We start from the raw sequence: 13,609 nt of genomic DNA, 5'->3' as shown, positions 1-13,609 counted from the left end.
GTGATGAAATGGCTGTTTAAGCACTCTGCAGTAATTTCCGCTGTTTGGTGTTACCCTGAAATATATAGAAACCATCCAATCACACTGTCCACTGTTTAAATACATCAAGATATTGAGTTTAGCAGAGAAAAAATAGTTATACAGAGTTTGGTGTGTGTGCAAAATTTATGTTTAAAGTTCAAGAAATTACTGCAAGTGAAGCTAGACTCGTGACATGCTGAACATACGTAAGCACCTTGTTTTCACCTTTCTGCTGGCTGTACAAATAGCAGTGGTGGCACTTAAAATATTTATGATTTGCACCTGGTGCTGTGTCTGCAAATGTGTGTGTGTGTGTGTGTGTGTGTGTGTGTGTGTGTGTGTGTGTGTGTGTGTGTGTGTGTGTGTGTGTGTGTGTGTGAGAGAGAGAGAGGGGGGTGGTTGTGTATTTTGAATTTTATGTTAATTTTAATAGAAATGCTGAGATTCTCTCGAGCAGATAATAGTTCCACATCCAAGTGAAATCACCCTGAATCTTTGGCAGAGAGATTCTCCCTTTGACATTCAGTGGAGGAGCTCCAGGATTTGTCTCTGGATTGCATTAGCAAAACGGTCTTGGCTCTCTCTTCTGTAACAATGAGACCTGTTCAGACGTAGACTAACCTGTCTAGACTGTTGGGAAGGACCTGACATACTGATGGGTCAAAAGCTGATTAAAGGGATTAGAATGAAAAACTATATATATATATATATATATATATATATATATATATATATATATATATATATATATATATATATATATATATATATATATACACACACAAACTTTTGCTTATTTTGTTTCACAAGTTTTCTCTTTTCAACAATTAATTGAACTAGTAATGGTGGCTCATTGCCTTTGCAGTTAGTAGTGGTAGACAGCATCCTTTGCTAAAATCGTAATGATAGAAACAGTTAAATTAATGCTCTGAATGCTGGTTACTGTAAGTAATACAGCGAGATAGTATCTGTAATCCTGCAACAGTGTGCATGCAGCAACTGCAAAGAGAGAAGGGCAACAGTTTACACAAAGATTTACTTCAGATGGAGAGATATCATCCCAATGTTGTAACAGCCATTTTCAAGCCCACTGTGAACACAAAACAGCAAGTTCTCAAATCCTGATCTTTACAATTACATCGTAAACACAGTTTGAAGACCTTGAGTCTTCCTACTTTCCCATTCATGCCTCACGTTTATTTCTTCTCCTTACATACACACACACACACACACACACACACACACACACACACATTCAATCGGATTCCATTCAGAATCGTCACAAACACACACACAATCGATCTTTTGTGAAAATGATGATTCTTCAGATCTAGTTGTCCGTTGCATAGAATCTCTGTGGCTGGGATGTTGATCTCAGACATGCCTCCTTGTGCATACATACACACACATACATTGAGTTTTCAAACACTGCAGTCCACCAGCGAGGGGGTGATGTCATTCTGTCTGCTGCAGCACCAGCAGAAGAGGGGGGAGAGAGAGGGAGAAAGGGAGAGAGAGAGACATAAGAAGCAAAGGGATAGAGAAGGAAGGAAGGCAACAGGAAAGAAAAGCTGAGATAAAGACAGAGATAGGGGAGTTCAGGGCAGAGGATTTTCTGTGATGAGATAGGGGAATAATTTGACTTGGTAATTTTTGGCTTCATTATGAGGAGCCTTGCACTGTCTTAGCCTGATGACAGGCACGTTGCACGACAGTGTGTTGATATCCCTAATGTCAACCGTGGAACTGCTGAACAGGTTATTGTCTGTTTCTGTTGCTCCAAATGGTATGATTAATGTGCTTGCTCATTTTTTGCTTAGGCCCAGAGCCCCGTGGCTTGTCTGCTCTCTATGGGAATAATCAGACAGGGACACATTGATCTAAATTGTCTAGCAAGATGCAGCAGAGGAATTACCACAGAACATTTTCAGGCTCCTCCTTATATGTATGTTTCCTCTGGTATATGCATGTGCACTGTACCTGTTTATGTCTAAGTTAGTGGATGGGTGTGGTTCCTCTGCATCTTTATCTCACCATACCACACACACTTCTTGACGCAAGCAGATACACACAGAAACATGCAGGACTGACCCCCTGGAAAGTAAATTTGCGGTAACCATCAACATCTAGCTTGAGTCTTTCTGGGTGATTCTCTGTAGTCTTGTAAACTTCAGCAGGGTGTTTCTGGGGGGCAGTGAACTGATTCTGGGGGGTGGGAATCCAGCAGAGGGGCCTCATTCAGGGTCACCATGGTTTTACCATACAACCATTTGCTGTGGGACCATGTATTATTGTGTTAGGTTGAGTGTGTCTTTGCATCAGCTGTATTTGCTCCTACTTTGATGAAAGGATTTTTCTTGTGTCACCATGACAGAGTCTGCAAACAATCTGCACTCCACTACATTGTGTATAGTTGCTGTGTGGGCAATATATGCCTGTATAAAAGGATACAAAATTATCAGGTCTTCCTTTTGATGATTTACATTTCTTTTTTTTCCCTACATATACTTTGTGGGTTTTCTTCAAAGTAAGAGTTTTATGGGAGTAAGAGAGTAGGAAGAGGGAGAACATGGCTTACCAAGACAGCTTGGCAACTGTGAGTATAAAACTGAGACACTGAACAGACCACACTAGAGACAGTACTTTAAATACTTTGTATTTTGTTTTGAGTGTTTTACTTTATGTTGATGCTAAAGTAATTATCTAAATATCATATAGATTATCTGAATGTCAGTGTAATCACACAAAAGCCCAGGAATTATGACATTACACACAAGGTGCTGCATACTGTAGGAAGTTCATCTGATAAGTAGAAACTTTGCCATTGCATACATTTTATTTCCATACCAGATATGAGGAACAAGAATCACTGTCCGTTACGGATTTGCTACTTCAATCAGCTGGAAGCAACTTTTCCTTTTTAAAGTTTTTACCTCTCATTTTGCACAGCGCTGTGCCATTGGTGCCATGCTGAGGGTGTGTTGTGTCATTTGTTGCTATGCCTCAACTTCAGGCATGTGGATCCTTTCTCTTTTTATACTCACGCTCACTCCATCTTTGTCAAAAAAGGACCAACAACCCTGTTACAACAATAGACAACACAGCTTAAAGCACTGTGTTATGAAGTTGAGAAGAGCTGATTTGTGTGTGTGTGTGTGTGTGTGTGTGTGTGTGTGTGTGTGTGTGTGTGTGTGTGTGTGTGTGTGTGTGTGTGTGTGTGTGTGTGTGTGTGTGTGTGATGGCAGCATTTGGTGATCTCCTTTTGGATTAGAAAATGAGGTTTATACATTAATATATTATCTGCATTTGTGTGAAAACTTACACTGAATGATTGGATGGCTGATGATTTTCCTGACCAGCAATGTTGAGACAGCTGTTTAGATAGAGAGAGGGGATGATGTTGGGAGGGGATGGGCAAGGGGAGAGAGGAGATTATGTAAATTAAATGGAAAAAGTGCAGGGTTTGCCGCAGTCCAGCTTTTCACAGTGGTTCTCCCTCAGTCACTGCCGCTTCTCCTCTCCCTCACTCTCCCCTGTGCCGCATGAGTGATCCTGTTTCAGCAGCACCCCTGCCTGCCTGGGAGAGGCATGAAGCCCCCATACACAAACAAAACACAGACAAAAACACTAGACGTGCCATGTACCGGCCCGTGAGTCGGGACTTGCCAAACGCTCTCTCTCTCTTTCTCTCTCCCTCCCTCCCCTTTCTCCATTCACCTTGTGTCTCTTTCTCTCTTTCATTCACACACACACACACACACACACACACACACACACACACACACATAAACTCAGAGTCCAGACAAAGAGCCAACAGTCTGCTGGGCACAACAGACACTCCTGTAGCTGTCAGTATTATCACAGTTGCCCTATTACCTGAGGGGAGAGGACAGATTTGTGGGCAACGTTTTAAAGGTTTTGTGGAGCCCAGGAGTTTGTGTACTTCACCTGTGCCCACCACACCCTCAAAACACACATTACAAGATGCAGATTGTCAAACTGCACAGTCCAAAATCTCAAGGGCAGAGTGACATGATAGGTTTCAGTCGTTCAAATGCCCCAAAAAGAAATATTAACCAAACTCTGTCTCCCTCTCCATTTTCCCTCTCTACTCCTCTACTTTATGTGTCTCTCACTTTCTCTTATACCCCGTATCCCCCCTCCTCTACGCTTGCAGGCAGATGCTGGCAACAGTTTTCTCCGAGCGGCCCGTTCTGGCAACCTGGACAAGGCCCTGGACCATATAAAAAATGGCATCAACATAAACACAGCCAATCAGGTGAGTGAGCTGCACATTCCCTAGATTGAATTGGTTGAAGCCATAGCTTCTGACTGGCAGGCTCATGTTTCATCAGCCAATGATTTTTATTTACACTGCACTTCGAGTCCGACCCACAGCCCTTTGCTGCATGTCATCCCCCCTCTCTCCCCCTTTTCCTGTTTTAACTGTCCTATCAAATAAAGGCCAAGAAAGCCCAACACATAATCTTAAAAAGAACAGCAATATATGAATGGAAATTGGCAGCATAATTTAGCAAATTACATTTACAAACAGTTAAATTATTAGTAATTTGTCATCGCAAAAGGACCTGCAGTGCTTATAAGTTTATACATCCACACAGAAAAGTACAAGTATATAACATATATGGTTTTATTTAGGATCTAATTCATAAAGGTTTTGCATAATGTTCTGCTGAAATATTGTCCATGTATACCACCATGTGGTGTTATTTCTATATAAAGTGAGTGTAAATGAGTGTCCGGTATGCATGATGTGTCTGACTTGTCATGATGTGCTGTTTATGTGCCTGTGCACTCAGTCATACTGTTTGTGCATGCTCAGGTAGACTGTTAATCAGTGGCTGAAGGTGGCAGGTGGAGTTTACAGGGTCTCCAGGGAAGGTAATAAATGGGACAGGGGCTTCTCCTTTGCCTTGTCTCTTCCATCCTGCCTCCTTTACTCTGACGGTTGTTCCCAGAGTGTCCAGGAAGAGGCAGCGTGAGTGGGGCTAGGACCACTGCGCTCAGGCTACTGAAACTTGGCCAAAAGAGAGTGTGTGTGTGTGTGTGTGTGTGTGTGTGTGTGTGTGTGTGTGTGTGTGTGTGTGTGTGTGTGTGTGTGTGTGTGAAAAAGATTCTTCTGGCTCATTAATCTAACTTAGTCATGGTTTCCTTTCCATTCACTTACTGTATGCTGTCCTCAACATTGTGTAATTATTGCTGTTAATGCTTATGTCAGGATTTCTATGAGGCCTATTTTTAGGCCCCATAACAGACCGTACATAAAAACAGATTTATTCATGAAAAGTGACTCTGTACTGGCAAACTCCTACACTATGATGAACGGAGGCACCCCATGGATTAAAAAAATAATGACATGCAGAAATACAGTCTGATACCAGATTTTGTTTGACCTGGAGATTAATTCTCCTGAATTACACAATTTCATTTCATTTTTCTTGTTATTCTTCATATGCAATTGTGTTATTTTCACTGTTTGGTGTCAACTGTGTTTGAGTTTAAGTGATAATCTACAGCATTCTTGCTTCACTTGAATTAGGAGACCTTTGCACACACATTGCTTTGCAGTTTTGCACTTAAAGCCCCTGTATGTGGGATTTCTATGTGATTACAGCATGTTTTAAATTAGTCTGGTGGTTTTTTGTCTATAGAAATATGAAAAGAAATGTGTGTTGATGTGTTGCTTTTAGTCAAGCTACACTGCCTTTTTATGCTACCATCTGATGGCAGCAAAGTTAGGAATTTTCAAATTCTACTCATAGTGGCAGCTCAATACAATAATAATTAAGACACCAAATGTAAGCTACAGCCTTTTCTGTTTATTCATATTCTTCCATGTTATTATTAACACAGGTCTCAGGTGACTCTCTACTATATGTGGCACTTTTTATTTACCTTAAAAGTTTATACAATGATACAACATTTTTTTGTAGATTGTTACTTAAACCACGGTGGTGAGAGCATTGTTGTGCTGGTTGTGTGACTGTTGGTCCTGATGCTGTATGTAGTGTCTGCTGGGAGTTTGGCCAGGTGGAGGCTTGACAGTGGCAGCTGTTTCCTTATCTGAGTGGATACCTCTCACCAGCACACTGCCTCACTCCTGCCCTCCCCTTCTTGTGTTTCCCTCCTCTTCTTTCGCTCTCCACCTAACAACTTCTCCTCTACCCTCTCCTCCTCTGTTTGTGTGCTGTTTTCTAACTCACCTCACTTTTTTTCTTGCTTTTTGCCTCCCTCCCTCCCCTCCTCTGTCTGCAGTAGAGTGATGGTGTGCTGTGGTCTCCCCACTCAGAGGAATAATATCAGTGGTGTGGGAAAGGTCCAACCTCACATGTCCTGTGCGGCTGAAGGAAGGCTGTGTGAGGTCAGACCTATCCCACACGGCTCGTATTCTTCCCAGCCACGAGACCAGCGGCCTGCCATCCCCCTCCCGTCCTCCTCCTCCTCCTCCTCACCATCACCATTAATCAAATGAAAATATTTACATCCTGATTTTCATTACTGTAGATATTAATGACCAACTTGATTATGAGAGTCCTGCATGTGTGGTATCCAGTGTAAGTATTTGCCTGGTTCTGTGAGTGCTACAGTCACAACAGTTGTTTCAGTTGGCATGACCTACATGTGTTTGTGTGTATATGTGTGGTTTGTTCCTTTAGATTAGGACATATCTGTGTTCATAGTGTGTTTAGGACCCTTCAGTATCAGGTCTACTCTGCTCTCTCACTCAGAATGGGCTCAACGGGTTGCATCTGGCCTCGAAAGAAGGCCACGTTAAAATGGTGCTGGAGCTACTCCACAATGGAATCGTACTGGAGACCACCACAAAGGTAAAAATCCACTTTGAAAATGTCCCACAGTCTGAATTCGTTTAGAAAATCACTTATAAATAAACCCACATGGGTTGTGAATTCACATGTACTGTATGATTTTTTAACACACACATGTTCGCTTTCTTGCCAAGAGTAAGATGAGAAGATTTTACTTCCTGTCACTAAACCACGCAAGAAAAAACCACCGAGTGTCACTTTGTTTACGGATTAAATAAATAAGATTTAACGTATTGAGTAGTGAGCTTGAGAGGTGCTGATAGGTGGATTTTTTAACCTTTGGACTGAGCAAGGCTAGCTGCAGTTGTTGAACTATTCCTTCAACATTTTCATCAATAAAACACCTGTTGAATTGTATGAGAAATTAAGGTTTTTACTGAGGCTGGGTATCAAACATCAATACAAAGTGTCTCTGAGTATCAAAACCTGTGTGTATTGTAAGTTGGCATTTAATTCTTGCTTAAATATGTACTTTTTTAACCTTTTCTTAGATAGTTCCTGATTTAAATAAAAAAATGTTGGTGTTGGTACTGAAACTAGTATCAACACATCAACATCAACCCAAATTCCAATCCTATTTTGTACATGTGAAATTATGCTATTTGTTTGACCAGTTAACACATGTAAATAAAGCAGTTATTACTGCTCTAGATCTATGTGACGTCAGAATACAACATGAATGATCTGTCCACAGATGAAACTTTACATGTCCAAAAACCACACGCAAACCACACTTTGGATAAACGTGGGATTTCACCTATAATATTTGTTAGTGCTCATTATGACTTTGTGCTCTTGTTCTCACGTATCTGTGTTTAAACAGAAAGGGAACACAGCCCTGCACATTGCAGCCCTGGCAGGGCAGGAGCAGGTGGTCACAGAGCTGGTTAACTACGGGGCCAATGTCAACGCTCAGTCCCAGGTGAGACTTAGTGCTGCTCTCACTGCGGTGATCCCAGGACACGCAGAGGCTCCTCAGTACTTATGAACTTATATGAACTATATGAACTTTACTGTAAAACCATTGCAGTTACTATTGCAACCCCATCTGTTAACAAGTGTCTTTGTTCCTATATATGTTTGTTGCTGTTTCCTTTCTCTGTACATCCTTGTGTGTCCCTCTGTGACTGTCCTGTCTTTTGCTGTGCTTGTTTCTCCTCTGCTGCTGTGTCTGTGTCTGTGTGTGTGCGTGTGTGTGTGCGTGCGTGCGTGCGTACGTCTTTCTGAGACAGAAGGGTTTCACTCCACTCTACATGGCTGCACAAGAAAACCATCTAGAGGTTGTGAAGTTTCTTCTGGAGAACGGAGCCAATCAGAGCATTCCAACTGAGGTACTAAAGACTAAGGAACTGAGAGACGTTTTCAAAGAGTGATCTCCCAAATTCCTCGATCCCATCCCTGCTGATCCAGACATCGCTGTGTTTCCATTTCTGTTTTGTTCTCATAAGCCTCTCTCTTTACACCTCTCTGATTTTCTCTCCTTAAGTCAACCAGTCTTCTAACTCTCTCCTGTGTGCCGCAGGATGGATTCACTCCTCTCGCCGTGGCTCTTCAGCAGGGACATGAGAATGTTGTAGCTCTGCTCATCAACTATGGCACCAAGGGAAAGGTCCGCCTCCCTGCTCTGCACATTGCAGCACGCAACGACGATACTCGCACAGCCGCAGTGCTTCTGCAGAATGACCCCAATCCTGATGTACTGAGCAAGGTGTGTGTGTGTGTGTGTGTGTGTGTGTGTGTGTGTGTGTGTGTGTGTGTGTGTGTGTGTGTGTGGCTGTGTGTGGCTGTGTGTGGCTGCAGATATGATTGTTCACATGTGCAGTACTGAACATGCACAATATGGTATGGGCATCTGTGTTTGGTGTCCTCAGTATTTGTGTTTCAAAAATTCAATGGTAATGAGAGTGACATGTACTCACCCTGATCTGTCCCTGCAGACTGGATTCACACCCCTCCACATTGCTGCACACTATGAAAACTTGAACGTAGCTCAACTGCTGCTCAATAGAGGAGCCAATGTCAACTTCACCCCAAAGGTAGGGAATAATTGATGTTGTTGGAAGGTTAATCTCTGTCCTTGCTGTCTGTTGTTCTTATGTGTGCCCTTCTAAGTGCATCTGTTTCTCTCTGCAGAACGGCATCACTCCTCTGCACATTGCAGCCAGACGGGGGAATGTGATCATGGTCCGACTCCTACTGGACAGAGGGGCTCAGATTGACGCCAAGACCAAGGTGCAGCAGACATCCATCCTACCGTTTCACCAAATCTTTGATTCCCTTACAGTTTCTAATTTGATGCATCATTAACTTAATCATTAATAATTCTCTCTCCCAAGGATGAGCTGACTCCTCTGCACTGTGCAGCTAGAAATGGTCATGTCAGGATTATAGAGATCCTGCTGGACCACGGAGCCCCCATCCAGGCAAAGACTAAGGTAATCCACCTAGATACAAATATAGTAAACACTTCTTTTAGAAATGAACTGAACACCATGCGGTTTGGCTATGAGTGCAAACCACTGAGTTGTTCTGTACTCTAAAATTAAGTAAGTAAATGAAAGTGAAAGTTTTTGATCCATCAACCAAACACAGCCTCTGATTATTTGTTTTCACTACAAGACAAGTTGCTTCCTGTTTTGCAAGAGATGAGAGAGTCAACACACGTTCTGTTTTTTTTTGTTGTTGCAGAATGGCCTGTCTCCAATCCACATGGCAGCACAGGGGGACCACATGGACTGTGTCAAGCAGCTTCTGCAGTACAACGCAGAGATCGATGATATCACACTGGACCACCTTACCCCTCTGCATGTCGCCGCGCACTGCGGCCACCACCGTATGGCCAAAGTGCTGCTGGACAAAGCGGCAAAACCCAACTCTCGGGCATTGGTCAGTGTCAAACACACAGTAACAGTCAATGTATCAATTTAGAAAAGGAAGTGTTGATATTAATCCTCGCAGTGATGACAATGGTTCCTTTTGTTTTTTTACAGAATGGCTTCACTCCTTTGCATATTGCTTGTAAAAAGAACCACATGCGTGTGATGGATCTCCTGCTTAAACACTCTGCATCAATAGAGGCTGTGACTGAGGTGAGGGAACCGGAAAGAAGGGTTGACAATAACAGCTTGCAGATCATTATTATAAATATGAATGGTGTGCAAAACCATTTGTAATATTCTTCTCCTCTTCTGAACAGTCTGGCCTGACCCCCTTGCATGTGGCATCATTTATGGGTCATCTCAACGTTGTGAAGGTCCTGCTGCAGAAAGGAGCTTCCCCCAGTGCCTCCAATGTGGTGAGTTTCCTTCTGAAATCTCAAGAGCAGTGCAGATAACCAACTCACCTCTGCACTAGTGATGTTGTTGTAATAGTGATGAATCTAAGTGGGTGGTTTGTCTTTCTGTGCATGAGTAGAAAGTGGAGACTCCTCTTCATATGGCATCTCGGGCAGGACACTATGAGGTGGCAGAGTTTTTATTAGAGAACGCATCACCGGTGGACTCCAAGGCCAAGGTAGAGATTTCACACACTACAGCACAATCCACATATTTTGTACTAATTCATAAAGATTCCTCATATTAGACATAGATTAAATACTCTTTATTGGATATATTTAGGCATTCATTTAGAATGTTGGCTCAACTAATTGCTGGCAGAGCTTCCACATGTTAATTTCCCTCCTACACACCACATCCTCATTTCACAGTTAATGTAACAAGTAGAGGTCATAGTGGAGAAGCTGAGAAATGAAAACAGGATGATTAAGTTACTAAAGAAGGAATTTTATTGCCAGAGTGTCATGCAGTACCTTACATTTCATAATTACTCTCCCCTCATTGGCCAGGATGACCAAACACCTCTGCATTGTGCCGCTCGGATGGGCCACAAGGAGCTAGTGAAGCTGCTGCTGGAGCACAAAGCCAACCCCAACTCCACCACCACAGCAGGCCACACACCCCTACACATAGCTTCCAGGGAAGGTCACGTACAAACTGTACGCATCCTGCTGGACATGGAGGCTCAGCAGACCAAGATGACCAAGGTTAAACCTGCTTGCTTACCCTTCGTTGCGTGACATTTGGCTGTCCTAAAACTGTCAGCCCTAACACCTGTGTTCCCCAACCTAATATTGTGTCCACTTCCTCTGGTGCCTCTGTAGAAAGGATTCACTCCGCTTCATGTGGCCTCCAAGTACGGCAAGGTGGATGTAGCAGAGCTGTTGTTGGAGAGAGGAGCCAACCCTAATGCTGCTGGGAAGGTAGAGAAGAATAAAGGGCTTGGCTGTATGAAAGAAAGAGTCAAAAGATTAATAAAGCTTTGTTTGATCTACCTCGGTCGATGAACCCTTGATTCTGTTTTTGCAGAATGGTCTGACTCCACTGCATGTTGCTGTACATCACAACAACCTGGATGTTGTCAACTTGCTTGTCAGCAAGGGAGGTTCGCCGCATAGTGCAGCCAGGGTAAATAAATAAAAAGAGATACACACAAGTCCATACATAATTCAGTATCATGCATATACACGTATGTTTCTAACCACAACTCATGTCTGTGCTCCAGAATGGCTACACCGCCCTCCACATAGCATCCAAGCAGAACCAGGTTGAGGTGGCTAACAGCCTGCTGCAGTACGGAGCTTCAGCCAATGCTGAGTCACTGCAGGGAGTCACACCTCTCCACTTGGCCTCACAGGAAGGAAGGCCAGACATGGTCTCCCTTCTCATCTCCAAACAGGCCAACGTCAACCTCGGAAACAAGGCAAGAAACACATAGATGGATCAAGGATAACTGTCATGGGGCAGGAGGTTTATTTGGTCCATTCAAACTAAAAATAATATGTAACTTGGGCTTCATTTGTTCTGTGTTTGACCTTTGTCTTCTGAATCTGGTTGCCCCCAGAGTGGATTAACACCCCTCCATCTAGTAGCACAGGAAGGACATGTTGGCATCGCAGATATCTTGGTGAAGCAAGGGGCTTCAGTCTACGCTGCCACGCGGGTAAGACCTTTTTTTATTCTCATGTCAAACTGTTGCACGGTTATCAAAGCCTTGTTATCAGTGTAGAAACTACTAGTGACATTCACTTTGAGCCATAGCAGATAGTGTATGAGTGTTGTAGTATAAATAGCCAGATCTCATAGCAGAGGGTTATGTTACCACTCTAGTGCTTAGAGCAGCTCTGCAACAGTGTTTTCACATGGAGTTGTATTATGCAGAAAATAGTTAGTAGGGTTTATTTTATGTGGAGAATTATATAATACATCATAACGTATTTGTTGATTATATTTTATGTTATGACTCTGAATCTGCAAAGTAACATAAGTAAAAAGTACAATATTTCCCTCTGAATTGTAGTGGAGTTGATGTATAGAAAATCAAAATACTAGTCAAAGTAAAGTACCTCAAAATTGTACCTAAGTGCAGTACTTGAGTAAATGTACTTAGTTACTTTTCACCACCGGTTGTGGGGCTCTTGTACTGAAATGTATCATACTATGTTGTTATTGGTATTATTGTTATTAATCCCAATTGGTACACAATAATTAATTGCATTATTTCTTGTTAATTCCTAAACTGCAGCCTAAATGCAGTTTTTATCACTGCTTTGTTCTCAAAATAATTTTATTGTGTGGATTTGAACCATTAGTTAATGTAATATTCATGAACCATTCGACCCTTAACAGGATCAAATCTACATAATGTATTCAAATGAAAAGGTCATTAAGACACTAAAGTTATGCGATTGCTGTGATTTTGTGTCAAAGACTTTTTACTTTTTTCCTCTCACTGTCAGATGGGTTACACCCCTCTCCATGTAGCGTGTCACTATGGCAACATCAAGATGGTGAAATTCCTCCTGCAGCAACAGGCCAATGTCAACAGCAAAACAAGGGTGAGTGCCTCCCTCTGGTTTTAGATCAAACTACAACAGAATTAGTCAGGGCATGAGACACACAGTTACTGCGTCTGATTCATTCATGAGTACATTAAGTCATGGCTGTTGCAGGGTTAATAATGATTTATTGGAATGAGGGCATTTTACCTCTCTGAAGTGTAATGTACTGTACAAGCATTGGAGAGACAGGAAATATTTCATTTCCATGTCTGAGATGCAGCATTTATATTCATATCATGATACATGCACAAATGTGTCTAAAGTTGACCAAGTAAGGTTAGATGTAGGGCAGCAACTCATCATTATTTGTATTATTGCGTAATCAGCAGATTGTTTTCTTGATTTAGCTTTTAGTCTGTGAAAATAAACCTTTCCATCACAAGTTCCCAGAGCTCACGTTGCTTGTTTTGTCTGAGTTCAAAACCCGAAGATATTCAGTTTATATTCATGGAAGACTGAGAAAACCAGCAAATATAAATTTGAGAAGCTGGAACCAGTGGATTTTTGACATTTTTGTTTTGAAAATGACCAACGATTGCCCTATTATTTAAATTGTTGCTTATTAATCTTCTGTTATCAACTAATCGTTCTAGTCAGATTTACTAGCTGTACTACATAATTCAGGAATAATTAAAAAAAAATCTTAAATGTCATTTGTACGTTATGAGTGAGTAAGAATACATTTAATATCTCTTCCAGGTTGGTTACACTCCTCTGCACCAGGCGGCCCAGCAGGGACACACAGACATTGTGACACTGTTGCTGAAGCATGGAGCTCAGCCCAACGAGACAACAACAGTGAGCATGAACGCACCGTGCCTTCTTCAAAACATTTAATAAAGTT

General features: G+C 42.1%; 1 protein-coding gene across 1 annotated transcript in view; it reads left to right on the top strand.

Annotated features, from left to right (window-relative positions):
- ank1a (ankyrin 1, erythrocytic a) overlaps positions 1–13,609 on the top strand; it is a 39,072-nt gene that overhangs the window by 2,650 nt on the left and 22,813 nt on the right. Inside the window, exons 2-20 of the mRNA XM_078250750.1 lie at positions 4,199–4,300; positions 6,771–6,869; positions 7,693–7,791; positions 8,102–8,200; positions 8,392–8,577; positions 8,807–8,905; positions 9,003–9,101; positions 9,206–9,304; positions 9,558–9,755; positions 9,860–9,958; positions 10,066–10,164; positions 10,284–10,382; positions 10,714–10,911; positions 11,029–11,127; positions 11,234–11,332; positions 11,430–11,627; positions 11,769–11,867; positions 12,664–12,762; positions 13,465–13,563. Of these exons, the coding sequence (XP_078106876.1) occupies positions 4,199–4,300; positions 6,771–6,869; positions 7,693–7,791; positions 8,102–8,200; positions 8,392–8,577; positions 8,807–8,905; positions 9,003–9,101; positions 9,206–9,304; positions 9,558–9,755; positions 9,860–9,958; positions 10,066–10,164; positions 10,284–10,382; positions 10,714–10,911; positions 11,029–11,127; positions 11,234–11,332; positions 11,430–11,627; positions 11,769–11,867; positions 12,664–12,762; positions 13,465–13,563 (2,268 nt within the window). The remainder of the gene's footprint in view (positions 1–4,198; positions 4,301–6,770; positions 6,870–7,692; positions 7,792–8,101; positions 8,201–8,391; positions 8,578–8,806; positions 8,906–9,002; positions 9,102–9,205; positions 9,305–9,557; positions 9,756–9,859; positions 9,959–10,065; positions 10,165–10,283; positions 10,383–10,713; positions 10,912–11,028; positions 11,128–11,233; positions 11,333–11,429; positions 11,628–11,768; positions 11,868–12,663; positions 12,763–13,464; positions 13,564–13,609) is intronic.

Source organism: Sander vitreus, chromosome 5 (assembly GCF_031162955.1).
Source record: "Sander vitreus isolate 19-12246 chromosome 5, sanVit1, whole genome shotgun sequence".
Lineage (NCBI taxonomy): Eukaryota > Metazoa > Chordata > Actinopteri > Perciformes > Percidae > Sander > Sander vitreus.
Note: the sequence above shows the minus strand (reverse complement) of the source record. Positions and strands in the feature narration are given on the sequence as shown.